General features: G+C 41.2%; 2 protein-coding genes across 7 annotated transcripts; one reads left to right on the top strand and one right to left on the bottom strand.

The window, feature by feature from the left end:
• The first annotated feature begins 522 nt into the window (after positions 1 to 522).
• Positions 523 to 8,193, top strand: prrt4a (proline rich transmembrane protein 4a). The gene is made up of 3 exons (XM_061774544.1): positions 523 to 1,166; positions 1,257 to 1,772; positions 4,514 to 8,193. The coding sequence occupies exons 2-3, from the start codon at positions 1,319 to 1,321 to the stop codon at positions 6,565 to 6,567; spliced, it is 2,508 nt and encodes an 835-aa protein (XP_061630528.1). The 5' UTR covers positions 523 to 1,166; positions 1,257 to 1,318; the 3' UTR covers positions 6,568 to 8,193.
• A 1,773-nt stretch (positions 8,194 to 9,966) lies between these two features.
• On the bottom strand, positions 9,967 to 24,148 carry impdh1a (IMP (inosine 5'-monophosphate) dehydrogenase 1a). 6 transcript variants are annotated; one of them, XM_061774159.1, is made up of 16 exons: positions 23,438 to 24,147; positions 20,405 to 20,503; positions 19,247 to 19,295; positions 18,659 to 18,760; positions 18,477 to 18,551; positions 16,918 to 17,124; positions 16,751 to 16,838; positions 16,475 to 16,674; positions 16,065 to 16,155; positions 15,897 to 15,992; positions 14,483 to 14,626; positions 14,007 to 14,148; positions 13,752 to 13,895; positions 12,314 to 12,397; positions 12,068 to 12,084; positions 9,967 to 10,425 (listed from the first exon to the last, which is right to left on the bottom strand). In XM_061774159.1, the coding sequence occupies exons 1-16, from the start codon at positions 23,671 to 23,673 to the stop codon at positions 10,322 to 10,324; spliced, it is 1,878 nt and encodes a 625-aa protein (XP_061630143.1). In that variant the 5' UTR covers positions 23,674 to 24,147; the 3' UTR covers positions 9,967 to 10,321. The 6 variants fall into 6 exon arrangements, with proteins under 6 accessions (XP_061630143.1, XP_061630145.1, XP_061630146.1 ...); XM_061774161.1 differs by lacking the exon at positions 12,068 to 12,084; XM_061774162.1 differs by lacking the exon at positions 20,405 to 20,503.
• Positions 24,149 to 27,383: the final 3,235 nt, after the last annotated feature.

Genomic DNA, 27,383 nt, shown 5'->3' with positions numbered 1-27,383 from the left:
CACTTTAGCACAAAGGCTACAACATCAGCTGTCAATAGCATCTAACGGTGTGTATTGATCCGCTCTGGTTAGCCCAAAGTTGGCTACCGCAATGCTTCTGTGGCGGTCAGTTGATGAGCTCTCACTGACGTATTTATGACATTTTTATGTACTTGATGTACACTGCTGATATAGAGTTAGGATTTCCAAATAGGCTTTAAAGCCAGAGTTTGGGTTTCAAGTGAAGTTAATCATTCAAATTAGGGTTTCAAGCCTGGGTCAGCGTTTCAAACAATGGTTGGCGTTTTTAAGACAGGATTCAAGTTTCAGAGTATAGGTTTCATCTCAGGGTTAGGATTTCAAAGTTGGGTTTCAAGCCAGGTTAGGCATTCAAATAAGGGTTGCAAATTAAGGTTTCAAGCCTGAGTTAGGATTTTATAGTAGGGTCTTAAATCAGGGTTAGGCATTCAAGTTAGGGTTTCAAGTTAGATTTAAAAAATAGGGTTATGATTTCAAAATAGGGGTTTTAAGCAAGCGTTTGTCACTCAAATTAGGGTTTGAAGTTCGGGTTACAAGCCCGTGTTAGAGTTTCTAACAAGGGTTAGGATTTCAAGATGGGCCTAGGGTTTCAAAGTAGGGTTTGAAGTCAGGCTTAGGCATTCAAGTTAGAGTTTCAAGCCCTGGTTAGTCATTCAAATTTGGGTATTAAATTATGGTTTCAAGGGTTATCGTTCCAAACAAGGGTTGAGGTAAACCACCGTTCTTAAATGTAGGAAAATAAATTGTACTTAAATGATGATTTATTTCAAATATATTGCAATTTCACATACTGTAAAAAAATAAATAATAATAAGACTTGTACCGTGTTTAAAAACAAACAGTTCTTTAAGATTAAATGCAAATGCATTGAACTGAAAAGTTAAATACAACTGAAATGTACTAAAGCAGCGATCCTTTCACATGCCACTCGTGGTACTACACTAAGAGGATCACTGATGCAGAGCACTGTCAATGTGTGGAGTGAGTCGGTCTTTTCTGCAGGGGGTGGAGTCTACAACTATGCGTGTGTGTGTGTGTGCATCCATGCATGCGTGTACAAAAACAAAACACACAGCGCACATGACGCAGTGAGAGAGCAGTTATGCAGCGTTCCAGTGTTGGAAGCAGCAGAGTGAGCTCCCGAGGAGGTAAGAATGCTGAAACAGGCACGCTCGATTCCAGTCGCGCCAGTCTAGTCGTGCTGTAGTGTTTTTAAATATCTGTCGTTTTCCCTCTAGGGGTACAAATCACCAAGACATCAATCCAAGATGTGACAAGTGAGATTTCATAGACCCTCAGCATGCTTTTTCGGTGGACTCTTTACCTTCTCTTCCTCGTCTGTTGGCTTCTGTCATTTCACGTTGCGTTCCTAGCCGGAGAACATCCCAGGGGACCCTCGAGCAGACCTTTCGATTCTGATTTAGTGGAAAGCACGCTAGGACGTTCCTCAACTCCAGCTGTGAGTTGGGAAGACAGCTGGCAGGGGGTTCTCGGGGAGTATAGCGATGTCGAGGAGGTTTCGGAGACAGCGCCGTCGTATCGAAGGGACGAGGAACCGGCGAGCTCATCAAAAGCTTCTTCAACTAATGGATTTATGCTACTCACTCCCCCAACTGGGCAACCTCCTCTCGATCTTACATCCGACACTGAGAACAGCACGCCACTTGTACCCACCAGCAGACCGGGATGGACCTTTACTTTCTCTGAAGATGTGGTTCCGATCAGGGGAGCACCGAACACCGAGACAGAAAAAGGTACGGTAAACTCCTGACTGTTCGTTGGGGATGAGGACCGAGTCCTGCCATGAACAGTAGTTGCAAGTAATTGATGTTGCCCCTAAATTGTGTTATAACTGCCTTTATTAATAGTTTAAACTGCACTTATCCCACATACTAGCAAAACACTCAAAACACAACACAATCATTCCAAACTACTCTTACTATGTTACCCTTAACTATTAATGACTTACAGATGATTTGATTTAAAAAAAAAAAATGTATCAGAAGAGCGACTCTCCATAACCTACCCTAACAACCCAGGCTAAACGTAGCTCCTTCCCTACATACAAAGATCCTTGTCTTTCAGTCACAATCACTTCAACATACACTACTCACAAACTCTGATACTACTCTGATTTTCAGGATGAACCTAAAATGCACTTTAACCTTTACAGGTGATCCTAATTTGACCTTCTCCAAATCTTTGAATGCACGTCTAACTTTTCAATATTTCAGTACTTTTTGCACAGCTTGCTGCTCTCTAGCACAGAGCTGAAAGGCAAAATTAACAAGTGGTGTATAATCTGTGAAAATTTGCAAGGATTTCCATGTCTATGCCTTTCTGTGACTCTTCCAGTCTCTTTGTTGCAACCTGCTGATACCTCTCTAACCTCAGTGTCTACTTCCTGTTTGAAGCTTCGCAAATGGCGAGGCACTGTTGATCAATTGTTAGGCGTAGTCTTGGTCTCATCAATGTCATAATGTGATCGGACTGTGCCAGTTGGTTTCCATAAGAGGAGTGATGAAATTACTTCAGTCTTTGCTGATTGGCAATGTCCTGCAAATTGCAGTGGGCGTTTTGTTAACTTTTTTGATACTGGCGAAAAATTTCCGTGTAACTGTTCGTGTGTGGCATTCTCTAACTATACTTCCCATATAAACGCTGTTGTTGTCGTCTGGTTAGTGTCCAGGTTTCTGATCCATGAAGTACAATTACTCCTTTTACTTTCCACCATGTCAGTGATGGAAATACTTTTGAGAGCGTACTTTCTAACTCAACGAGTTGGGCTCGAAGCAGTACAGTGCACGATTGGTTACGCTAACCCAAACCCTAATCTGCATCACAGTTCCCTGGTTCGTGGTTCAAATCTCAGTTCTGGCCTTCCTGCATGGAGTTTACGTAGGTTCCCTAAGATTGCATATTTTCTCCAGATACTCCTGCTTTCTCCCACATTTCTAAATGCATACATTCATTGAAGACTCTAAAATGTCCATAGATGTCCAATGTGAGTGGGAATGATTGTTTTGTCTATTTGTGTACTGCAATTGTTTGGCGACCAGTCCAGGGTGGACCTTGCCTCTCGTCTAAAGTCAACTGGGAAAATCTTTAGCTCACTGCCGAAGAAAATGGATGGAAGCCAAGGATAGTTGAGCCTGCTATTTTATAAATTGATCCGTCACGCATCTAACAATATTATCTGTCCACGTGTGACAGTTTTACAATGTACTCTGGTGGTTGAAGCAATTAATTCACATTCATAGAGGATACATATCCAGGAAAAGCACTTGTTGGTGTTGTTGGACTAGCAATCCATTTGTAATGATGGAGGACAAGAACTAGGACGCATTCCATTTATAACCACTAATAAATCTGAACATGAGCATCCTTTTCGTGCGAATCAGTTACATATCACTCATTAGAACTTTGTTGAATTGATTCAATAACAATATACAACAAGGCCTGAGTTTATTAATAGCCAGGCAAAATGGGAGCGGCGGTCGATATTGTCTCACTCTCATTTGCACTCGTTACTTGCGCTTGCTCCCCACTCTCTGTGTTCCCCACTCTCTGTGTGACCCACTTACAAGCCTGTTCTGTTTCATAATGGATTAACTTCACATACTCCATTTCCTTACCACACATCACTGGAGAGACAGCATCCTCGCAGCGAAGACCATCATGAAAGACCCTTTCTAACAAGTCAAAATCCTTCACACAGTCTCTTCTCTTTAGTTTTACAGGAGACATACTATCCATTTCCTTCACAATGTCAAGCAGTTCTCAGGTGTCTTGTCCTCCAGGGCCAATGTTGATTAGATCTTTTCTTAATAAGACGACCGGGGGCGTAGTACTACTTCTGTCTAAGCAGTAAAGAAAAAAAGCAAGCCCCCATAAAGACAGCAAAAGCATGGACTGTATTTTCACTCATGAAGGCTGCACTTCATCAGCAAGTCGCTGAATTAACACTTATCAATGAGTGTAGCGGATTTATGCATTTGGCGCATGCAGCGGGCATTGGTGGTGGCGGATCGATCCAAATATTGATCGTATCGGTATTGACATTGTTATTGATATTAAAAGAGATCAGCATCATGTGATCTATACTAAAGTTTCTGTTTCAATTCCCACTCAGTGACTGAAGGTGTGATTGAATGTGAATGTTTGTCTTATGTTTCATGTAATTGACTAGTAACCAATTCAGGGTGTCTCTTAGCCACATTCAGCTGAGATAGGCTCCAACTTAACCATGACCCTGAACAGGTCATAAGATAGATGAGGATGAAAAGGATGGCGTCAGACAAAGTGCAACATACAGTATTTGCCTACAATATTGGTAAGCACTTCTGACTCACAGTCGAGAAGAGTTTGCATGTTGTGGCCTTTGCTTGTGTGATTTTTCTACAGGTACTTTGGCTTCCCTCCTCATCCTAAAAACATGCAAGTTAGGTTTACTGAAGACTGTCTGATTGAGTGTCGTTTTCTTGTTTTTTGACAGATGGCTCACAAGGTGCCGATGATGACCAGCAACTCCAAAAGTCTAGTGGTCCTCTCCAGACATCAGTCACACCTTGCGGAACGACAATCCCGACCTGGACTCCCATGTACCAGGATGAATTTCCACCCAGTGACTCCCTGAGTCCCTCTCTGGATTATAGTCCTTCCCTTTTCGTTCCTCTGTACTCAGACTGGAACACTGCCCTTGCCACATGGGGATTTGCCTGGGAAGCCCACGTCTACGGTCTCGGGTCTGTCTTCACGGTGTTTGGCCTGATCTCGGTGGTCTGCCTGTTGGGTCTGCCCTTCCGCTGTCCATCTGGAAGCCCCTATTTCACCCTGCTGCATTTGTTCCTCATCGGATTCACAGGAATTCAGGCTTTCTGCTTGCTTTATGACGCTTACAGACATCAAGATCGTCTCCCCCCTCTGAGCTCCCTGCTGCTCTCCCAGCTTCCCTTCCCTTGTTTGATATCTGCCTTCTCCCTGGCCTTCTTTCTTCTTTCTCTGCGCTCACGCAAGCGTCTTTCCCTTTCACTCGCCATCTCGCCCTCGCTGTCTGCACTCCCCAAACCTTGCCTCCTGTTGTCTTTATCCCTGGTGCACTTTGGTGTTTCTCTGGGCTGCGTTGGCGTTCTGCAGCTTTTTCACAGCCTACCCAGTATCATTCTCCTGCTCCCTCAAGGCCTGTTTGTGTGCTTGACACTCATTCTCTCGTGCTCCTACGTCATCTTTTACTGTCTGATACAAGTAGACACCAGACACATCTATAGGCTGAATGACAATGGGGAGGGTGGAGGATCTCCTGAGATGATGCAACCTGCAAGTTGCCCTTTTGCAAAAGTGGAAGATTGGGGTCGGGCGGCAGGTGCTGGAATCGGGGCTTCCTTGTGTTTATTAGGATGTGGAGGCCTACAGCTCTACGGAATCTTACATGCTCTCGGTTTGGGTGGGGTTGAACGCGACGGCTTCCTGCCCTGGCCCTGGTGGGGCTATCAGATCGGATGCCGACTGTGTGAGGCCGGAGTTTGCCTCGGTTTGTCTCTCATCGGCACGCATCCTCTGTTCTGTCACACCAAGTCTTTCAAGGCTCTTCCTAGGCCAGGGTCTTGGTCTCGACTGTCCTGCAGCTCACCCTCGCATGGGATCACTCTGCCCACTCCAGGATGTGCAAATTCTACCATAATTTCCTGGTCTCAAGACAAACCAGAAGAGATGGTGGTGTGTGGTGTCACGACAAAGGGACAGACAGAGGTTCTTCCTCTTGGTTTGATGGTGGATCCTCCTGGAAAGGGGCTTGCCTGTATCTCTTTGCCGAACCAATCCCACACTGCTTTACTAACTACACCCACAAGTCCAGCACACAAACCTAAAAACCTAGACTTCCAGCTATCCTCCCTGAGTCTAGGGGCTGACTCTACTGTGGACCTACGGCCTCCATCTCCAATAGACTTGTCCCGCAGCATTGACCAGGCTCTCTATAGCGAATCTCTATTCGCTCACAGTATATTTGGCTTGCCAAGACTCTTCCCTAGTTCTTCCAGCCATTCACTAAGCTCTCCGAAACAAGGCACATCAAAACAAGGGCCTGCCTCAGGGGAAAGTTCTCTCTATCGAACCTCTTCCTGCGGAGACCTGGATCAAGAGAACAATTCTAAACCTTCCCAGCCTCACGGTATACTGAAATCACAAAACAAAGCACCTGTGTCATCAGAGCAGTCTGACTGGAAAGGAAGTGTCTCTGGTTCCACTTTGGGCCTGTGTAGCAAACCCAAGGAGACCAGAAAGCTGCGCTCCAATTCCTGGGCAAACAGAGGGCAAAACATGGCACAGAACAGCCTACCACGTGCCATCCCTCATTTGTCTTACCGCAGACGTTACCGAACCTTGAGCGTCGCCTCCAATGATGGCCCGGTGTTTGGGCAACTGGCGGGGACTAAACATCTGAGTGAGAGCAAGCAGCTGGAGTGGGATCTGGCCGTGCAGGCAGAGTTTGTCAACGTGTGCAGGCAAATTGACGCTTTGAGCATTTGCAGTGACACCATTGAACTGTAGACTGTGACGTTTCTATATGAAATTTGAGTGCACTCGAAACACAACGAGATTAAAAAAGATATATATATTATATAGAAAAGTCTACATTTGTAAAAATACACTTGTTTAACAGAAACAATGTATAGAGTAAATAATGTGGAGAGTGGCAAAGTACGGGTGCATCTGAATGAATTTTAATATCTTTGAAAACAAACCCCAAATTCACCATCAACAAATTGGAAGACATGATTCATCCATCCATTTTCTGAGCCGCTTATCCTCACAAGGGTCGCGGGCGTGCTGGAGCCTATCCCAGCTATCATCGGGCAGGAGCCGGGGTACACCCTGAACTGGTTAACAGCTAATCGCAGGGCACACATAAACAAACAACCATTCACACTCTCATTCACACCTAGGGACAATTTAGAGACTTCAATTAACCTACCCTGCATGTTTTTGGGATGTGGGAGGAAACCGGAGTGCCCGGAGAAAACCCATGCAGGCACGGGGAGAACATGCAAACTCCACATAGGCGGGGCCGGGGATTGAACCCCGGTCCTCAGAACTGTGAGGCAGACGCTCTAACCAGACTTACACCGTGCCAGAAGACATGATAAACAATTAAAATAATTTTTAGTAGAGAAATTAGTTAGCAATTGACCTTAAAAAGTATTTCATGTTTAGTGAACCTCTGTATGAGTTCCACTTTTTGAATTGAAGTTACTGAAATTTTTTCATTTTTTTACTGAACTTTTCTAACATATTCTAATTTATTGAGATCCACCTGTAAAGTATTTTTGCAGTATTTAAACCTTAACACACTGTATGTTCCACGTTCTGAATTTGTATTGTACATATTGAATATACGGTATTAAAAAGATTTTTTTTTAAAAGCTATTACAGTACTATGAGGACAGTTTCCTTTTTTTTCTCCAGAATTAAAATGACTTAACAGTAGGCACACCTGCACAATCTAAGGAAATACAAGCGCTACTTTACTAATTTACTAATTTACTCTTCATCAGCAGTAGCAATGCTCAGCTTTGATTGACACTGTCAGACAAATGTACTAAAGAATTTTTATTATATTTGTAACTCAGTTGTAGGCATTTGACTTCAATTTTCTACACGAAATAGGCAAAATATTAGAAAGCGCTCTCAGTATGACACAGTGCAGTTGATGTTGCAAACTAAAACCACTTGAACAAGCATGACAGTACAGTATTGTTAAATTAACACCCGTCTGACAGTGTCGAAGGTGATCAATTATCAGAACAAGAGCATTTTGTCAATCAGTGTCGTCTATTTAATCAAGAATAAAGGTGTACGTTCCAGCAGTCTTTCTCTCACACAGACACACAAAACGCAAAGTTGGTTCTTTTGTTCCTTCTGTCATATTAGGCAGCCCATTTTATATAAAGCGTACACCAGAAGATTCTGAGTGAGGTCATACACTGTACATACCATTGGGAGAAATTACCCTGAATATGTACTCAACAATCCAAACGAGACACTAATGAAGGAATGTACAATGTTGATTTTTCTTCAACAGTAAGTCACAAAAACATAACATTGTTCCATAAAAGTACATGTTTGTGATGCCTTCCTCTCATAATGAAATAAAATATGGAATAGTCAAAACACAAATGGACTTTTTCTTCTTGTACCCAACTTTCCAACTTAAACATTCAAAACCCACTCAGCGGACACTTAATAAGGTACACTAATACAATCCAATGTCATGTCTTGTTGTTTTGCAGTGCATTTTTACGCCACTGCAAATTATATTCATAAACATATTGTTAAATTAATGTTATATGAAAAAAAAATAGCATTATCTTATATACACAGTTATTGATACAGTCCTCAGGTCTCATTAGTACGGAGCCCCCCTGGTGCCAAGGTATGAGAAAAATAAAATTCATTGATAATCCGTTCCCTCAATTTAGTAAACTGTACCCTCAGTTTAGTAAACTGTACCCTCAGTTTAGTAATCCGTACCCTCAGTTTAGTAAACTGTACCCTCAGTTTAGTAATCTGTACCCTCAATTTAGTAATCCGTACCCTCAATTTAGTAATCCGTACCCTCAGTTTAGTACTGTGTTTAGGAAACACGCAGGCAAATTGTAGCCAGTCCTGCTAGTACTGCTATATCATGATCAACCCCCTCGAACTACAGCAATATTGCCTTTCAGTTGAAAAAATGGGATGTAGGATATATCACGACATGACAATTTATACACAGAATTCACACGAGTAAGAATATAACATACAAATAAAATTTACTTCACTTGACAGATATACGTAGGTATACGGAGCCCCAGACATTTGCTAAACTGAGGGAACGGATTACTAAACTGAGGGTACAGTTTACTAAATTGAGGGTATGGATTACTAAACTGAGGGTACAGTTTACTAAATTGAGGGTACGGATTACTAAACTGAGGGTACAGTTTACTAAATTGAGGGTACGATTACTAAACTGAGGGTACAGTTTACTAAATTGAGGGTACGGATTACTAAACTGTGGGTACGGATTACTAAACTGTGGGTACGGTTTACTAAACTGAGGGTACAGTTTACTAAACTGAGGGAACAGATTATCAATGATTTTTATTTTTCTCATACCTTGGCACCAGGGGGGCTCCGTACATTAGTTTGTGTAGACCAAGGGTGGGCAACTTTATTTTGAAAATGGTGCGGGCCAGGTCATTTGTAAATGCGGTAATTAAATAAATAGATACATAAATAAATAAAAGGGTAAAATGTTTATGTAAATATGTAAAAGTTAAATTATAATTTAATATATTGTTATACATTTTGAATTTTTTTAACAACATACATTATTTTGTGTTATGTATAATTAAATAAAAGAAAGTAAAGTCTATAAATAAATGTCTATGTAAATTGTTTTTATTTTTATTTATTTACAAGAAACATTTTTTTTATTGAATGAGATAAACGAATAAAACATGAATAAATATATTTTAACTATCCAATTTTGGGGAAATAAGTGTGCACATAAAATTTAATACCTACATTTTAAATGAATTATTTAAATACACATAAATACACATACATTTATATGCATGTGTTATTTTATAAATAAATACATTTTAATAAAATATTAATTTTAAATGTTAATGATGTATATTATTAAACCAATTATTCAATAGTCTAATAAAGAATGTCTATTAAAAATTATTTTAATGATTTTTAAAAACACATTTATTTACAAGAAATTCATTACAATTCAAGCCTCTTGCATTTGTCGTTCTGCTGCATCCACATCCTTGCTGCATTTGGAACTTTGCACACATTCACAACTGCAAATAAATATTTTCATCTTTTTTTTTGACAATTAAACTCCTTGAATCCTTGAAATGCACAAAACATCAATAAATACACTTCAACTAAAAATATTGTAGGGGGAAAATGGCTACTTTAATGCAACAAATATTACAGAACTCTTGATAATATAAATGCTTGGTAGGCCAGATTAAAAAAACTAAACAAAAAAAAAACATTGCCCTCCCCCGGTGTAGGTGTACCTTATGCTTTACAGATGAGTGTGTCTAAGCTTCTTAAAGCGGGGTACACACAAACTGAAATTTAAATGTGAAAAACCCCACACATGATGAGGAAATATGGTCACATAACTAATTTACCAACTGGCTGTTTGCTCTTCAGAAATTATGGACAGACAAGTTTATGAGTGAGTCAAAGCAGTGTATGATGTCTAGAAAATGGTTATGAAATATGAAGTCGAGCTTGTTCACATGTGAATCATGCGTCTGCTCAGCAGGGCAGGTGCGGGGACGTCGGGTCCCGATCGGGCGTTTCCCTTTCCTCTGCCCTCAGTAAAGTCGCTTCTCATAACTGCCAGGGATACAGAATGAGTGAAAATGAACATTTCTCCTTGTGGTAACGACTCTAACTGTATGCTATACTAATGATGCCCAACCTCTGTGCCAGATGTGTTGCAGAAAATTTTACAATTTAAGGTAAACTGATCCAGAAATCACTATTTATCTATAACCAATAATGTATCTTTGTTCATTTATCTACAGCATGCCAGCGACGTATAGTGACAAGCAGAACAATTCAATACTCTCCCACTAAATGGCAGAAGGTACAATTGACATTTGTGTCCACCCGTTGCCATTTATTCAACAGAATTGTGTTCGACTAAAGAGGCCCAAATTTACAGGCTTAAGTACATTTGAGATGATATAATCATTATTTCAAAATACAGTGAACCTAGTCACTACACAGACAATTTTTTTAAATTGCCTTTAGATACCACAAGATGCCAGCAAAGCATTTTTTTCTTTTAGACAAAGCTATGGCTTTAATAAATGATCCTATCCTCAGTTCAACATTGGTGCTCGACACCAAGATGCCACCAGATGGGGCAAAAGCAACGTTTTTAGAAGATGCACAGCTTTGGACTGGGGACAAAAACAGTAAATCGGCAAGTTTTTAAGCAAATATTGTAGGATTGCTTGCCTCTAAAATCCGAATGTCAAACCGCGAATATGCATGGGTTCTCGGTACATAACAGGGGTGTCAAACTCATTTTAGTTCACAGGCCACATTCACCCCAATTTGATCGCAAGTGGGCCGGATCAGAATATTCAGGGGTTAATAATTTATAAATACTGTAACAAATGTTCCAAAATGTTCCCATTGTTTTGGTGCAAATAAATACAAGTACATTTGGAAAATATTCACTTTCATTGATTATTATCTTGTTGCAAATGTTTTTGCAAAACATATGAACAATGTGAAATGATTTCAATCAACAGTATAATGACTCAGTTTTTTCACTTACACATGTGCAACTGACAGATCAAAGTGGCTATATATATATATATATATATATATATATATATATATATATATATATATATATATATATATATACACACACACACACCATTTATTAAATAACTTATTATGTCGAAATTATTTTAAATATACAAACATTTTCACATCCAGAATGTCATTTCAGTGGTAGCTGGTCCTTTAAGTGGTCATCACTGCGACTTCCAGTGGACAAAATTTGCAACAACAAATACATTTATTGAAAAATAGCAGTTAACGTGTTCTCTTGTCACACGGGCCGGATCGGACCCCCTCATAGGCCGGTTCCTGCCCGCGGGCCGTACGTTTGACACCCCTAATATATAGTGCACTTTTTGCAAATTTAAGAAAGTAATTTTTGTTCGGTGGCATGCCGTAAAATATCGTGCGCCTCATAGCATGATTGCCAAAATCATTTTTAACATACCGTTACAATGTCAACATAAATACCAATGTAATTGCCAAAAATGGTGTGTTTCGTTTTCCACGAAGGTTCAAATATGACTTTGACAATTATGCTATTAGAGCAACAATACAGTATGTGCCTTAACTGAATAAAGGTTGGGAAACACTGGATTATACTTCATTAGGGTATAGATCAGTGAGAAACGGATTGTGGAAGAAGAAGGAGAAAAAGCAGCATGGTTGTACTTACATGGTACAAAAGAATATCTAAAATGACAGCATGAGCAAGAAGAGGAAGAGAGTATGATGTTTCATGGCCATTGCATCCAACAATAGGACCACATAAGGTGAGTTCAAAACTGTACGGTTGCTAGGGGTCTGCCACCACAATGAACACAAAAGTACTTAAATTGGATGGGAAAGGACAGACAAGTTTATGAGTGAGTCAAGTGGGAAAGGAAAACTTCAAGGGTAAAAGGTTTTGCAATATAATTACGAGTGAAGGCCGTGGACTCCTCCTTCCATCTGAGCAGACATTGTTCTCTTCTCGAACTTCAGCTCTCCGGAATACATCATCGACCTTGAATGAAAACAACTCGGTATTAACGGCAGGCAGGCAGTTGCTCATCTTTTCCAGCAGATGGTACTGTTTTTCGTTGTTTCAAATCTTTATTTATCTCTGTATCTTATTGACTGCTTGTGTTCTGTGACAATATAAGATAAAGTGTAGACTCTCTCCTTTCTCCAGAAATTAAAAAAATAAATAAAATCCATTTAGCAATCAGCAGTAGAACGTGGGTCGGTTTCACCAAAAACATCGCTTTCTGTCTCAAAAGCAGAAAAAATTTGCTTTTTGTGAAAAGAAACATATCAAGCAGTACAGTGACTCTGACGCTATTATTTTTTTTACGCTTTTGTGACGCATCAAACAATAAAACAACAAAGACGAGCGAGAAAGGACTTCTTCTCGCTCTTATTTACTGTTTATTCTCACTAGGGTCGCGGGCGTGCTGGAGTCTATCCCAGCTATCCCCGAGCGAGAGGCGGGGGTACACCCTGAACTGGTCGCCAGCCAATCGCAAGGAAGGACTTCTGATGGCAAAATAATAATTGATTTACAGAAAGACAACTATGAAATGCGCCGTGAGTGACGCTGACCACCATATGGCTGGAGCTGAATGTCAGTGACTTTTTTACATGGCGGATGCCATGCACTCCATTCACTCCTAATTTATATCTCCTACTCAAAAGCTGTGCTGATTTCAAATTTAAAGCGATGCAACAGGCATCTGTTGGTCAATACAGTGGTTTACAAACCTGAATTTTACAGTAAAGCTTGACGAGACCCTCTTCGCCGTCTACGTGGAACGCTACCTCCACAAGATAAGAGCTGCACTGAATTTTATTGGATGCACGGATTAACATTCGCCAACAGCGTTAGGGTCCGATGAGCAGAACACACTTCATTGCTCAGTGAATTTGTTTGGGTGCGGGCCTGCTGGGGCATGAATGGTTGTTTTCCATGAATTCTACATAGCAACAACAATAGCAAGTGATGCAACAATGAAATTTTGAATTTTGGGACGTTAATAAAGAATAGTGATTTTAGTTGCAAAATCAATTAGTATGCTAAATCTCATCTCATGAAATTTATATTACCGTATAACCGATACATTTTATTTTTCAAATGTATTTATAATAACGTAGTGTGTGGGTGTCTAACTTCCTGTTCCTGCCACTTCTTCCTGTCCTTTCTCTGCTGGGGTTTCCACCAACGTGAAAAGTAAACAGTTAATGTGACTCTTGGGTACCAGTTTTATCTTTGTTGGACTTTTCTCGAACAACGAGTTTGTTATGTACCCATGAAAATGTTTCATCTGAGAGAGAAATTGCATGATAGCATGTACTGTATGTAAATTGATATTTTTTCTTACCGTAAAATTGACAAACTCTTGGCTCCGATGTCCTGGCAGCCATGTTGAATGCCAGCAATGAGGTATGGCACAAACTTTTGGATGGAGCCTTTGTCTTGAACTGACCCTGATACGCCTTGAGCCACCTTCACCTTGTCTCCCTCACTGGACACGCAAATAAAAACAAAAACAAAACCAAAAAAAAGTGTAAGATAATAGCATCACATGACGATGTTGGTTTTATAGGAAAGGTGACAAAGAACCACCATAGCCCACCTAAAGTAGCGCTTCTGACTGTTGTTTTTCTCCATGGCATCTAAGGACCCCATTCCTCTGTACTTTTTCAAACGCACCCCGTCGGAAAAGAAATATTCTCCCGGAGCCTCCGTAGTCGCCGCCAGCAGTGAGCCCATCATCACTGAGCGGAGAAAATAGTCGTGACAAAAACAGTAAAAGAATTCTCAGTATGATGCAGTACATTTATACGCCACATATATCTACATTCATAAACATATTGTCAGATTAGTAGCGCTCTAAGAGTCACAATCAAAACGGCATCATCACTTTAGTTTAGGCAGAATTCTTGTTCTGGTTCTCATTGCATTGTGCATGTGTACCTAATGAAGTGGCTAGTGATTGTAACTCACGACCAGTCCAGGGTGTGGTCCAGCTGGGATAGGCTACAGCTCAACCCGCGACCCTGATGACGACAAGCGAAAATGGAAAACGGAAGACTGAATTTCACATCTCACCTGTCGATGCTCCCAGAGCCAGCGCTTTGTCCACGTGCCCCACTGTCTCAATGCCCCCGTCAGCAATTACGGGCACTCCAAAGCGCCGGGCGTACTCTGCAACCTTGTACACCGATGTGCCTTGGGGCCGCCCGCATGCCATCACTGTGGAGCCAAGAACGAAATGTCAAATATAGGTAAAAAAAAAAGTTTAGCATATCTGCTAGTAGATTTTTAAACAAATAATAGTGTTTTTACTATCGGAGTTTGAGAAGTCCTGTTTGGTCGGCGGTCCTTGGACACACCTTGTGTGAGGTGAACAGTCAGTTTCCCTAACGTGTGTGTTAAGTGCTTATTGTATAGCATATTTCTTTGCTCATGTGTGATGTCACGTCAATTTGTGCTGACGTGTTATTCACTCTGTATGCGAGCTAATACTGTTGAGCCACATCAAGGTGAAGGTGCTTTGTTTGTGTTGACTTATTGAACGACCGAATACAATTGTTTATGTAACATGGGTTCATGATTGTGTATATACTAAATGCATGACGTTGATGCTATGCTGATTTTTCTTTGTCTGTGTTGTTACAGACCACAGTAAATAAATCAATCCAAATGGAATGCCACTCTTGTGTTCTTTAAAGACCCAGTAAAGTCATTCTCGTTATTTTAAGGATTTTTAAGGATTTTGTGCAACTGAAGCCAACGTTCTTGTTTTTGCCACTGACTGTTTTCTGCTGCTTGGGCTGCCGTTGCCATTTTGTGGCGTGTCTGTTTTGTCGAACAACTGTGATGTTTCTTGCCGTTTGATGACGTATAGGTCGGCTGCGCGCCTCATAAGCATTCATACTGCACTCATGTTGGATACATATCCGATTTATATCCACGTATGAAAGAGGCCTGGGTCGGATATGCAAAAATCGGAACTGTACTGTTCACATTGACATGAAAAAAATCAGATACACGTCACATTGGACAAAATAAAAAAAAAAGGAATTGACCTGCAGTGTGAACATTGCCTTTGACTGACAGCTGAAAGTTCCGCATTGTTTTTGCAGACACATTCAGAGCGACTGAAAGCGTCACCATTTCTTTACCATTTTAAAACCTAATCTCGTATCCCATTTTTCTTGAATTCATTCAAATTTAGCAGACTTGTTAACAACACAGTTCTCAACACATTGTTTTGGCTCACTTCACAGGGTCTTTAACTTGAGCACTGTCACTCTGAACATCGAGCCATTATGATGTCATCGACTCTCAAATGTAATGTCTGACTTAGGTGACAGCTTTTGTTGCTGTGCCTGCGAGCTGGCTAGCAGTTTGTCTCAGTTGTGAATAACTAATTTGTTGGGCAACTTCATTTTTGTTTGTATAAAAAGACCACGGGAAAGGAGTGAATGTTTGTAGATGATTTGCACACTGTATCATTTACCTTCCTGGGTGATGCAGATGGAGCCACTGCCCATGCCCACCCTGAGGGCATCTACACCGGCATCAATGAGGTTTTTAGCCTGAGCAGCTGTTACCACTAGAGAGACACAGACGTGAAAAAGGCCTGACGATACTTTAGTATGGGAGATCTCACAGTAAACAAGCTCACCGTTTCCTCCAACCACCTGGAGTTCCGAATACTTCTGTTTGATGTAGTTTATCATGTTGATTTGATAGACTGAGTTACCCTGGGAGGAGTCCTAGTGAGAAGAAGACGGTTAACGGGAAGGTGAGCCAGCTCTTTGATGTCTAAACCAATGTTTCTCAAAATGTGGTCCCAGAGAAACAATATGTGGTCCGCATTTAATTGAATTTTGTTTGACCGGTAATGTTTTGCAGGCGGCATATTATGTTTTTTTTTCACAATTCAAAACAGTTCCCAAGTGTCTTAGGAATTCCTTCATCTGAAAAAGTTTGATAAACACAGGTTTAAAACATGAGCAGTGTTTATTCAGGATTTTCTTATCTACAGCATGTTGTTTTATTCCTAAACTTTATCATAGTGCTGTCGAAACCCACCAGGACCACCACGTCCACCCCCGCCTGCATGAGGAGGTCCAGTCTGTACTTGTCATCGTCCCTGGTGCCGATCGCTGCCCCGCAGAGCAGCTGCTTACGGGAGTCCTTAGAAGCCAGAGGGTAGTCTCTGTTCTTCTTCAAGTCGGTCCTAGCGATGATGGCCACCAATTCGTCACTGTCGTTGACAATCGGTAGCTTACCTAAAAAAGTAAGAGAGGATATTTGTGTTTGGGTTCAAGTGTTGATTATTTTCCTTCTACCATAGTCCATGTTTACCCTTTTTGCTACGTTGTAGAATATCATTAGCCTCTTTTAGCGTGACACCAGCGAGTGCGACAACTAGATCCTCTCTTTTGGTCATTGCCTATAAAAATAGGTCAGATTGAATCTAAATGACATATTTAGCATTTCTATGATCTTAATATGATAAAATGAATACACACGTCATCTAGAGGTCTGTCGTGGTCCTTCTCAGACAGGAAGTCAATGTCTCTGGAGGTGACAATGCCGACCAGCTTGCTTCCCATCTTGCCGGTTTCCGTAATGGGGATCCCAGAGAAACCGTGGCGGGTCTTGGCCTCAAACACGTCACCCACGGTGTGTCGGGGGCTCATTACCACAGGGTCTGTAATGAAGCCCTGCTCAAATTTCTGAATAAGAACAAAATATAGCAAAGTCAGTTGTATTTAAGAGCGTTTTCACATAGAGTCGTTATAAAAGAACACTTTCATGCTAGCACCCTTTGGTTGATCTTACTCAAATTTCTTTTCCCTCTTAATGTGGTTCCTTTGGTCAGATGTCAAAACACATTTGTAAAAAGAAAGAAGACGAAAGCGGAAACAGACCAAGTATACAAAACCATTAACTGATTTGGACCAGACAAAAAATAGGAAAAAAGTGAACAAAGGGACACAACTTCCTTTGCATTTACATTGCAAGTTAATTTGATAGAGGATCCACTTCATGTTCTGGTTCTTCTCAGTTCTGTTGGCACTTCAGTCCAGACAGTAGCATTAAAAGGTAATGCAAACTTGGACCACTTTGTGTTCACATTGCATAAGTGAACTGTACCCAGGACTTCAATCCAACGGGGTTTGGAGTGTTCACACAAGCACAATCAACCCTTACTAATTCATCTGATTTCACGCCTACATATATACTTAGCTTTCTATGGTCCCAAACAGTTGAATGGTCCAACCCTCCTGTTTGGTTTCTTTTATAAAAGGACCAAGGAAACCAAAATCACAACAAACCGCATGAGCTGCAGAACAGTTGGTCTCAATGACTGTTCTCACCCGACTAAGCAAACCACACCGATTGGGAAAACCCATGTGAAAAGAAACCAAACATGTTCGAAACAGACTGTGTTTACAAAACAGGCTGATTTGGACCAGACAAAACAAAACAAAACCTCAAACGAAAAGTGGACAAACTGTAGAGGGGATAATTTTTCTTTGCGTTCACTTTGCAAGTGATTAGAAAGATGATCTCGTTCCTCTTCTGGGGCCTCAGTCAATACGGTTGCAATACAAGGGGAAGTAAACCTGGACTTTTTTCTGTTCACATTGCACGTTGTTACTTGAACTGCAAAAGGACTTGAACCAAACGGGTCATTGCAACAGAGTTTGGGTTTGTTTGGAGTGTTTACAGACTTACTAATCAATTTGATTTCAAACCTATTGTGCGCTCTCTCTGGTCCGGATAGCTGATTTCCTTTCTTTTCAGACAGTTCAGAGAAGTGGTTGTGCTCACACCGGATCAAACAAATCACACCTATGAGGGAAACTCACAACAGTTTAAAACAGACCAAAAAGGGCTAGCATGAAAGAACCCTGGTCATTTAGACATCTGAAAAGGATCAAGCCCCTGTCCATGTCCAGATGCAAACATGTGTGATTTAGATTAGGTTTTGGGAAGATGTATGTACTGCTTGTAAATGGAGAAAAATGTGTTAAGTATTTTTGTGTTGCACCATCACTAATGGCTTATGTTCATATTTTACCTTGACTTTGCGCACCTCATTGGCTTGGAACTCAGCTGTACAGTTATGATGAATGATTCCAATTCCACCCATCAACTGAAACCGGACAATCAGAGACAGCCGATACTTTTTCAGTATGAAGCAATCAGACAGATATACTGGATGAACAATAACATGCCACATGAGTGCCAGGCTGCACTCACTGCCATAGCGATGGCCATGGATGACTCTGTGACTGTGTCCATGGGAGATGAAATGAGAGGTGTCTTCAGTGTGATCTTCCGTGTTAATGCAGATGTTAGGTCCTACAAAATAGCAAGCAATTGACGCAATACAATGTAAGTTTATCAAGCAAGAGTGACTGTATTGCCACAAAGATGTGTGTATTAATGTTGGGAGTTTACATTTGCACCTTGCCCATGCACAGACCACATTGCAGAGCTGCATCTGAAACTCAATTGTTAACCAAATGCATTTGGTCTGAGCATGCTCATTTTGTTTCATTGCACACAATGAGCCCAAAAGCCACCCCCAGACCATTAGAGACCAAATTCACTCGCTCGAGGCCAGGTTGCACAGGTGTGTGTTTCTTGCAAGCAGCTGCTTTCTGACGACGACCAATGTGATCCATGCATGAAATCAATTTAAGGTCGTAGCAGAGTTTGCAAAGGTGTAAACAAGGCGAGTGTAATAAACATGCGATAGAGGTGAGCGACAAAGGATGATACTGGAGCGTTAATGGTCAATTTCTCACTGAATGAACCTTGGTCGTAATGATTGCTGATACTCACCACCTCATCAGAAGTAAAATCTATGAAACCAGGCAGGATCAAGAAGTCACTGGAAGGGGAGACAAAATATAGGTTAGAAGCATTGTAGTTGATTGACTGATTACATACAGTATGTACATAAAATGTTTAAAACATTACGGGAAATGTATGTTTTTGTATACAAATACTTGGGTGTCCCACCCATCAAGTGAGAAAAAAACAAGTAAATCTTTTGTTATTTGCCTATTTTTGTCTGTGAATGAGCCGTTCTGAATATTACAAATTGTGTTGTCATGATTTGGCAAATTTACAGAATTAACGCCCACTCCGAACATCCACCATTTTCAAGCAGTGTATGGTTTACAAGGAAACACTATGTCAACTTTTAACAGCAGCTGATAAGCCGCACATACTCAAATGTTAGGTTAAGTTGTCGACAGGGTGGCGGAGAAATTTGCGAAAGTTGAAAACTTGGCAACACTGAGTGGGCCAAGCTCTGCGCCTGGTTGTCACGGTAATGAAAGCAATACTCTGCATTTGATGAGAAGGAACCGCCCCCTACAAACCAGACTGATTTCAGACATACTGACAAGTGGATATGAAGTATCACTGTACCAGTATCGTCCTTGTTGTCATCATGGGACTATTACTGTCATTGATGCGGCTGTTGTGACCATTGTTCTCTCGTCCCTCTCCTGGGTGCTCAACCCCTCTATCCTGTTATATATATTTTTTTTAATTGTAAAACAAAACAATGTTCCCTTTAAGGCTAGTGTCGGGGTAAGCTTTAGTTTACATATGAATTTCTGCTTATTTAAGACAGCTTCAAATCCAAATGGAAAGGTTTTGCTTTGAATGTATCCGCTTGGCACTGACAAACCCTGCAAACAGTACAACCCCCATTAAGGAAACTAGTGACACCATTATCATACATGCACACACACACATGCTCACACACACATAAATACATGCTTTTAACATCCACTCAGCACTCAGTCATCCTTGAAAGTAGTGCTACTTGAAATAATCCTCCATATAAAACCCATGCAGATATGTTATCGGTGGTAAGATTACACAGTTAATGGAAGATGTTGTATAACTGTGCACTTTTGTTGCACTTTCTGTGTCAGCTGGGGAAATGTATGTTGTGCACATGGCTGCGTTGTGGACATCCCTTACTTGTACGTCAGCCCGTCACCGATGGCAAAGAGCTGTTGCGCTGTCAGCCCGTCCTCGGGAACGTAGCCTGTGCCTCCACTGATCAAGTAGTCGGCCATACTGAAGTATAAAACACACATTCAAGTCCTCAGAATGGATGGTATACTCCTTTTTATGTTTGTTTGACAAAAGCTTGTATTTATTTATTTATTTATATTTCAAGTAATTTAGCAAAACATAATTGCCAGCCAGTCACTGATGATGTAGTGGTACATTCGCCTGACTTTGGTGTGGGGAAAGTAGCCTGTGCCTCCACTGATCAAGTAGTCGGCCATACTGAAGTATAAAACACACAGTCAAGTCCTCAGAATGGATGGTATACTCCTTTTTATGTTTGTTGTAAATAATAGGTGCCAGGGTACTTCAAGCGACTGACTACCGCTGACCTGAACTGAAAATATGACAAAAGCTTGTTTTTTTTTGTGTTTTTTTAAAAATATATTTCAAGTAATTTAGCAAAACATAATTGCCAGCCTGTCACTGATGATGTAGTGGTACATTTGCCTGACTTTGGTGTGGGCAGCGTGGGTTCAGTTCCCACTCAGTGACGGTGTGAAAGTGAGTGCGAATGGTTGTCGGTGTCTACATGTGCCCTGCGACTGGCTGGCAACCAGTTCAGGGTGTCGTCCGCCTTCGCCCGAAGTCAGGTGGGAGAGGCTCCAGTGCGACCCTGAATAGGATAAGTGGTATTGAGGATAGATGGCTGGATAATTGCTAGTGTGCTAATTGACCAAAGCGTGATCCCCATTTCACTGTCAAAAGAGCACACCTGTGCCTTTAATCCGAGCATCAAAAAACTAAATGAATTAGTCAGTCCCTCAATGATCGTTACCTATGTCTGAATTTCTACCACAGCTATTTTATAACCAATTTACCTGTTGAAATACAAATTACAGCCAGCGTTCCTTCTCCCTTCCAAGCAATTTACCTCACGTAACAGCTTCGTTTCAACTGGAACTTCACAGTCTTTATCGCTGCTTTAGCTTTAATTCTTGTTAGATTCAACCAATATATAGGTTTTGTAGTAGTTTACCTCAAGCATAATGTAATAAAATGTGACTTTCTTTCTTGGATAAGTAAAATACATGAATATACTGCAGGTGGCGAGATCAAGTAGTTTTAACCTGTGCTTTAACCTGATGCTGTTTGGGCTCCTGAATGACTTCCCAGCATGTGACACACACACACACACATACACACATGCACACACACTGGTCTGATTAGGCAGCGGTGGGCCTGCCTTGGTGAGGGTGTATTATGATAAACGGCCAAAACACTCAGTGAAGCCGGGGTACTCAACTGACGATGTGTCACATAGGTGAAGAAAACCATGGTCATTTGAAGCCACCCCATCAAGAAACTTTGCTTTTGTCAATCCAAGCAAGTGTTGACGGCACGGATTTTAACACCCAGTCTTTTTAGACATTCACTGCCATTGACGGCTTTAGAAGTCAAATACCCATGTTAACTGGGAAGGCTGGCAGTGAATGAGTTTTTAACTAACCTATATTGTGTCATTTGAGTAGTTAATTGCACATTATTATTACCTGAACCAAATGCAAAAGAGAGGTATTGTTAACTACCACACTGGTTGGTTAACTGGTTTGTAGATAAGATTTTTAACAAGAAACTTTATGTACAAAATTTGGAGAGAAATAAACTAATACTGGTGGCACGGTGGGCAACTGGTTAGAGCGTCTGCCTCACAGTTCTGAGGACCCGGGTTCAATCCTCGGCCCCGCCTGTGTGGTGTTTGCATGTTCTCCCCGTGCCTGCGTGGGTTTTCTCCGGGCACTCCGGTTTCCTCCCACATTGCAAAAACATGCATGGTAGGTTAATTGACAACTCTAAATTGCCCGTACGTGTGCATGTGAGTGCGAATGGTTGTTTGTTTGTATGTGCCCTGCGATTGGTTGGCAACCAGTTCAGGGTGTACCCCACCTCCTGCCCGATGATAGCTGGGATAGACTCCAGCACGCCCGCTACCCTAGTCAGGAGAAGCGGCTCAGAAAATGGATGGATGGATAAACTAATACTTATCCTGCCCAGAATTACACCAAACTACACAGATTATCCCCACAGGCTCCAAATATGTCATTTGAATAGTGATTCTTTCACCTTGTTGGAGCTCTGCGTTATCCCAGTTTTGATCTTATCCCTTAGAAAAAACACGTAACATAAAGTGACTTTTGCAAAGACTAGCTGCAATGCAGTTTTGTTTGTTTGTCTCTCTCTTGAGCTCTGTCTTGCACACATGCTCCTGCCAGATCCTCCTTCAAATCATCACAGGAAATGCTCTCAAAAAGGATCTGTCCTTGTCAATTGAAACTCCTTCTACACACTTAAGATAGCAAGCTCAGTGGGGTAAGAGGATTTGGGTGCGTGATAAACAGACTTGTGAATGTGCAGAGCAAACAAACAAGGGGAAAGTTCACTGTTGACGCCAGGGTTGCCCAAATATAGGGTTGGAAACCCAAAAGGGGTCCCACCACAATCATTAATGGGTCACTGATTGTCAAAAATAAGAGTGATTGTATTGACCATCAAGCATTTTACTAATGCTGTGGTCATAACATCCATTCATCTTCTATACCGTTGGTCCTCATTAGGGTCATGGGGGAACTAGAGACTCACAAGGCACATGTGGATAGACGACCATTCACACTCATGTTCACAAGTTTGGACGATTTAAGAATCTCAGAAGACGGAATGCACGAGGAAGCCAGAATACCTGAAGAAAACCAATGGGAGCCTCAAAACTTGGTTTACTGGTACCAGGAACCTCAGAACTGTGAAGTAAATGTGCTAACCAAATGTGAGTCAGACGTGCTGGCCACATACCTCACCATTCTGGTTATGGCCATGCGTGATTCAAATGAATTTATTTGGGTCTCAGGGAGGAACTACATATCTAATTCCCGATGAAAAGTTGCTTTACATTTCTGTGCAAAGTTATTCTCAGGTCAGTCAGTGCAGTTTCAAAGTCAGACTAACCTCTCTGGTTCATACCCGGCTTGGATACGCATGGCGGTGTACCGCTGTGCAGCAGTCTCGTGACCGTGACCGTGTGTCGTGGCGTGGACGTTGGCGCCGTAAAGGTGGGCCTGCTCCCCATCTCTGCTGGGCAGGCGAGGCCGTGCCGGTTCCATATCCCCCACAATCCTCCGGTAGTCAATCTGGTAGTTGTCCCTCTCCTCCTCCCCGAAGCGTTCGTAATTATGACCCTCCATCTCAAGGAAATCCAGGACTACGACGGAAACGGTCCGTTCAGGGATCGTCGAATTCCAAACAAAGTCACTCTGTCACAATTAGAAGCAAGCGTTCACAACCATCGCTTGGAGTGCATACTCACACAAACACCTTTCAGACACACCTGATCAAAGTCCTTTAAAAACAAAAGTACTCCAGTCTCTCAGCGTTCATCCTTCAAGCTTCTAGGAAGTCTTTTAAGTTGTTTATGACCAAGGTACACCATGTTTATTTGCCTAAAGGTCCCTGTGGCATGACCAGCATCTGGGGATGGGAGATAACTCTTAGGTAGCAGAGACCTGTCCTCCCTTGAGACCCCCACCCACCCAGCCGCAGAACTCGGTGTTAATTGGTTATTCCAAAGGTTATTCCTATACCCAACCTTGTCACCACCGTTTTCCTGGAGCAGGCAGAGCTTAAGTCTGTTTCTGACAGTAGCGGACGTCACTCTGCCTCAAAGAGGATTGGGAGCGTTAATACAGGATGGGGTGGTGTGAGGTGGGTGTGTAGGGTTGAGTGAGGCGGCTGGGCTGAGAGAGAGAGAGTGCGAGAGAGAGCAGTCAAGAAGACGCTTCAACCCTCCTGGGGATTAGTTTCGTGTGAATGTACATGTTTATGCCAAGCTCAAGGAGACAGCTCTGTGAATGAGACCGAGGTCAAATCCCACATTGATGTTTGCGAGCAGCCCGTCTGGTCGAGGCAGAAAGAAGCTCAATTGAGAATTGACTTGTGGTTATTGTGTAGTGTAGAGTTTTCACTTGATTTTAAGACTTTTGCGTTAAAAGTGCGTTTTTTGACAGAATTTTTGACTAACTTAACTGAAACATTGATTTTATTGTCATGATCTCCATGTTTCGGATGGTCAACAATAAACTTGAACATTAAAATGAAATAGTAGTACTGTATGTATTTGTGTTGACCTGGGTGCCCTTGACACCATCATCTGCAGGTGACTGACTGACTGCTTGTGACAGTTACCCAGGGATTGAACCAGAAAAGCCTCTTACTCTACTCTCTCTCTCTCGCTCTCTCTCTCCAAAAAAAAACCATGATAATAACATTGATTGCAATCAATGGCCGGCAGGTTTTTGGCTGGTTAGTGTGCCACAACTCTCTGATATTTATAAAAATAATTGGAAAGTCAACATTTTAACACCAAAAAATAACTGACTAAAAAAAATGTCAGTATCCCACATCTTACATCCATCCGTTTTCTGTTACACTTATTAGGATCCTGAGTAAGCTGGATCCTATCCCAGGTGACTTTGGAGTGAGAGGTGGGGTACACCGTGGACTGGTCAATTGCAGAGCACATACTGTCACCATTCACACTCACATTCACACCTATGGACACTTAAGAGTATTCAGTGAACATAGCATGCATGTTTTGTTTTTTTGTTTTTTTTTTGGGGGGGGGGGGGGGGGGGGGAATGTGGGAGGAACCTGGAGTACCAGGAGAAAACCCAGTCAAGCACAGAGAGCACATGTACACTCTACACGAGTTTCGAACCCAGAACCCCAGAACAGTGAGGCAGACGGCTTAGCGACCAGGCAACCGTCCATTTTTATTAATTATGGCGAGTCATAGATCTGTCATTATCATCAATACATTTGGTTCTGGTGGCACGGCGAACGACTGGTTAGCACATCTGCCTCACAGTTTTGAGGACCTGGGTTCAAATCCGGCCTCGCCTGTTGCATGTTCTCCCCGTTTTTCTCCGGGCACTCTGGTCTACCTCCCACATCGCCAAAACATGCGTGGCAGGTTGATTGAAGTCTCTAAATTGACCGTAGGTGTCAATGTGAGTGCGAATGGTTGTTTGTCTATGTGTGCCCTGCAATTGCCTAGCGCCCAATTCAGGGTGTACCCAGAGTCAGCCGAAATAGGCGCCAGCACACCCGCATCCCTAGTGAGAATAAGCAGTACGGAAAATGAATGGATGGACAATTTATTCCTTACAGTTCACCATTAAAATTGCTATAATTGTATTGTGGTAAATATACTGTTTATTTGTTAACATGAACTATGCTATGACTGTGTAGATTCTGTACAAACTATTTTCTTTACCATATATCTGTGAACACGTTTTTTTTAATTGCCCATTTCAAAAGGTAGACTTTCTAGTTGATGTGTTTTATTTCACCAAATAATTCTGGCCACTGAAAATGTCCTGTACTATGAACTATTTTCTACAGTGTATTCTATTCATACTTACCTAAATTTATGTCGTGTTTATGTATAGTAACACAATTTAGTCGAACATATTTATACATTTCACACAGGCATTTTGGACAGCTTTGGGGTCCTTCGGGGTGAAATACGGCAGCAAAAATATCTATTATGCTAATTTGATTAGATTTACCTTTGCGGCTTGATTTCAGGTGAGCAAAATTACCAAAAAAAGTAAATATCCATAGCGATGTAAACAGGTGGATACTTGTTATAAATTAACAATAATGTCAGCCTGCTGTTAATGTGGTGCGTCACTCGGAAATTTGCCACTTGTTGCCTGCTCAAGTACTGAGTAGAACTTACTCAATATAATTATGTTTCACTATTCTAGCGAGGAGATAATACACTAAAAACATGAAATGCATGTAAGACAAATCCTGGCAACGAACCCTCTAAAGAAGGACTCTTGCTCAGCAGTACCATCGCCTGTTGAACTCAGGTACAGCATCTTCCATTTACACTCCATTAAACGGTTGACATATGCGTTGGTGCATTATCAGACAATTCTGATAAAGTACGATTCCAGAGATATAAGTATCAGTCACAAATGTGAAGAAAGTTACGTCTCATTTAAACCGGAGAAAATGCACCAATTTCTGGCCAACGTCTTCATGCAAAGTCAATGGGATTCGGGATTTTATGTGTGCTTTTTTTTTTTTTTTTATTGTAATTTTTTTAAATCTTGAATTCGAGTTTCATACTTTCTCAATCTTTATACTTTTCAAAAATCTGGTGTCATTGGAAAGCTAGATAAACACAGAAACAGACAACATAGAACATTTGTGTTAATTTATAGTCAACTAATTAGTTAATTTATTAATTACAGTCAAATAATAATAATAATAATCTGAAGGGACCCTTTTAATAAAGTAATATAATGCACAACGTAAAGTCATATAAATGTAGTAAAATACAGCAAATAAAGTTGTATAATGACTATTAATCTTGTACGTTATTTTTTATAACAAGTGCCATGCATAGAAAAAAAACACATTAAGAGTTAAAAAAAAATAAACAAACATGCATAAGTTGTTAAAATACATAGTAAAGGAATACATCACATTTTTTTAAGAGTAGTTGTAGTTGATAAAATTCAGAAATTACTGTTGTAAACCAGTGGTTGGTCAAAGTAACATCACAAGGGACCTGGCCAGCTGTGAGCCAATAAAATGTGTCTCTGCATTGACAAAATTTACATCAGATTTGGCAGTCACAAAAAGAAATATAATAAACACCGGTATATGGATTTGAAAACACACCTTACTCACCTAAAGGTTTTTGACTGTGGTTGGTCGACGCTAAATCCGTGAAATGTTATCAGAGTATTATAACGCGTGTACTTGCTCTTTCGAGAAATTTCAAAGTCGTGATTAAAACTAGGACACCTGTTCTATGTCATTGTTAATGTCGTATAGAAAACTGGTTCCAAAATTAGTCTATTGTGGACACAAATGATCA

Source organism: Phyllopteryx taeniolatus, chromosome 5 (genome assembly GCF_024500385.1).
Source record: "Phyllopteryx taeniolatus isolate TA_2022b chromosome 5, UOR_Ptae_1.2, whole genome shotgun sequence".
Taxonomy (NCBI): Eukaryota; Metazoa; Chordata; class Actinopteri; order Syngnathiformes; family Syngnathidae; genus Phyllopteryx; species Phyllopteryx taeniolatus.
The sequence above is the reverse complement of the archived record's forward strand: the minus strand, read 5'-3'. Positions and strand labels throughout refer to the sequence as shown.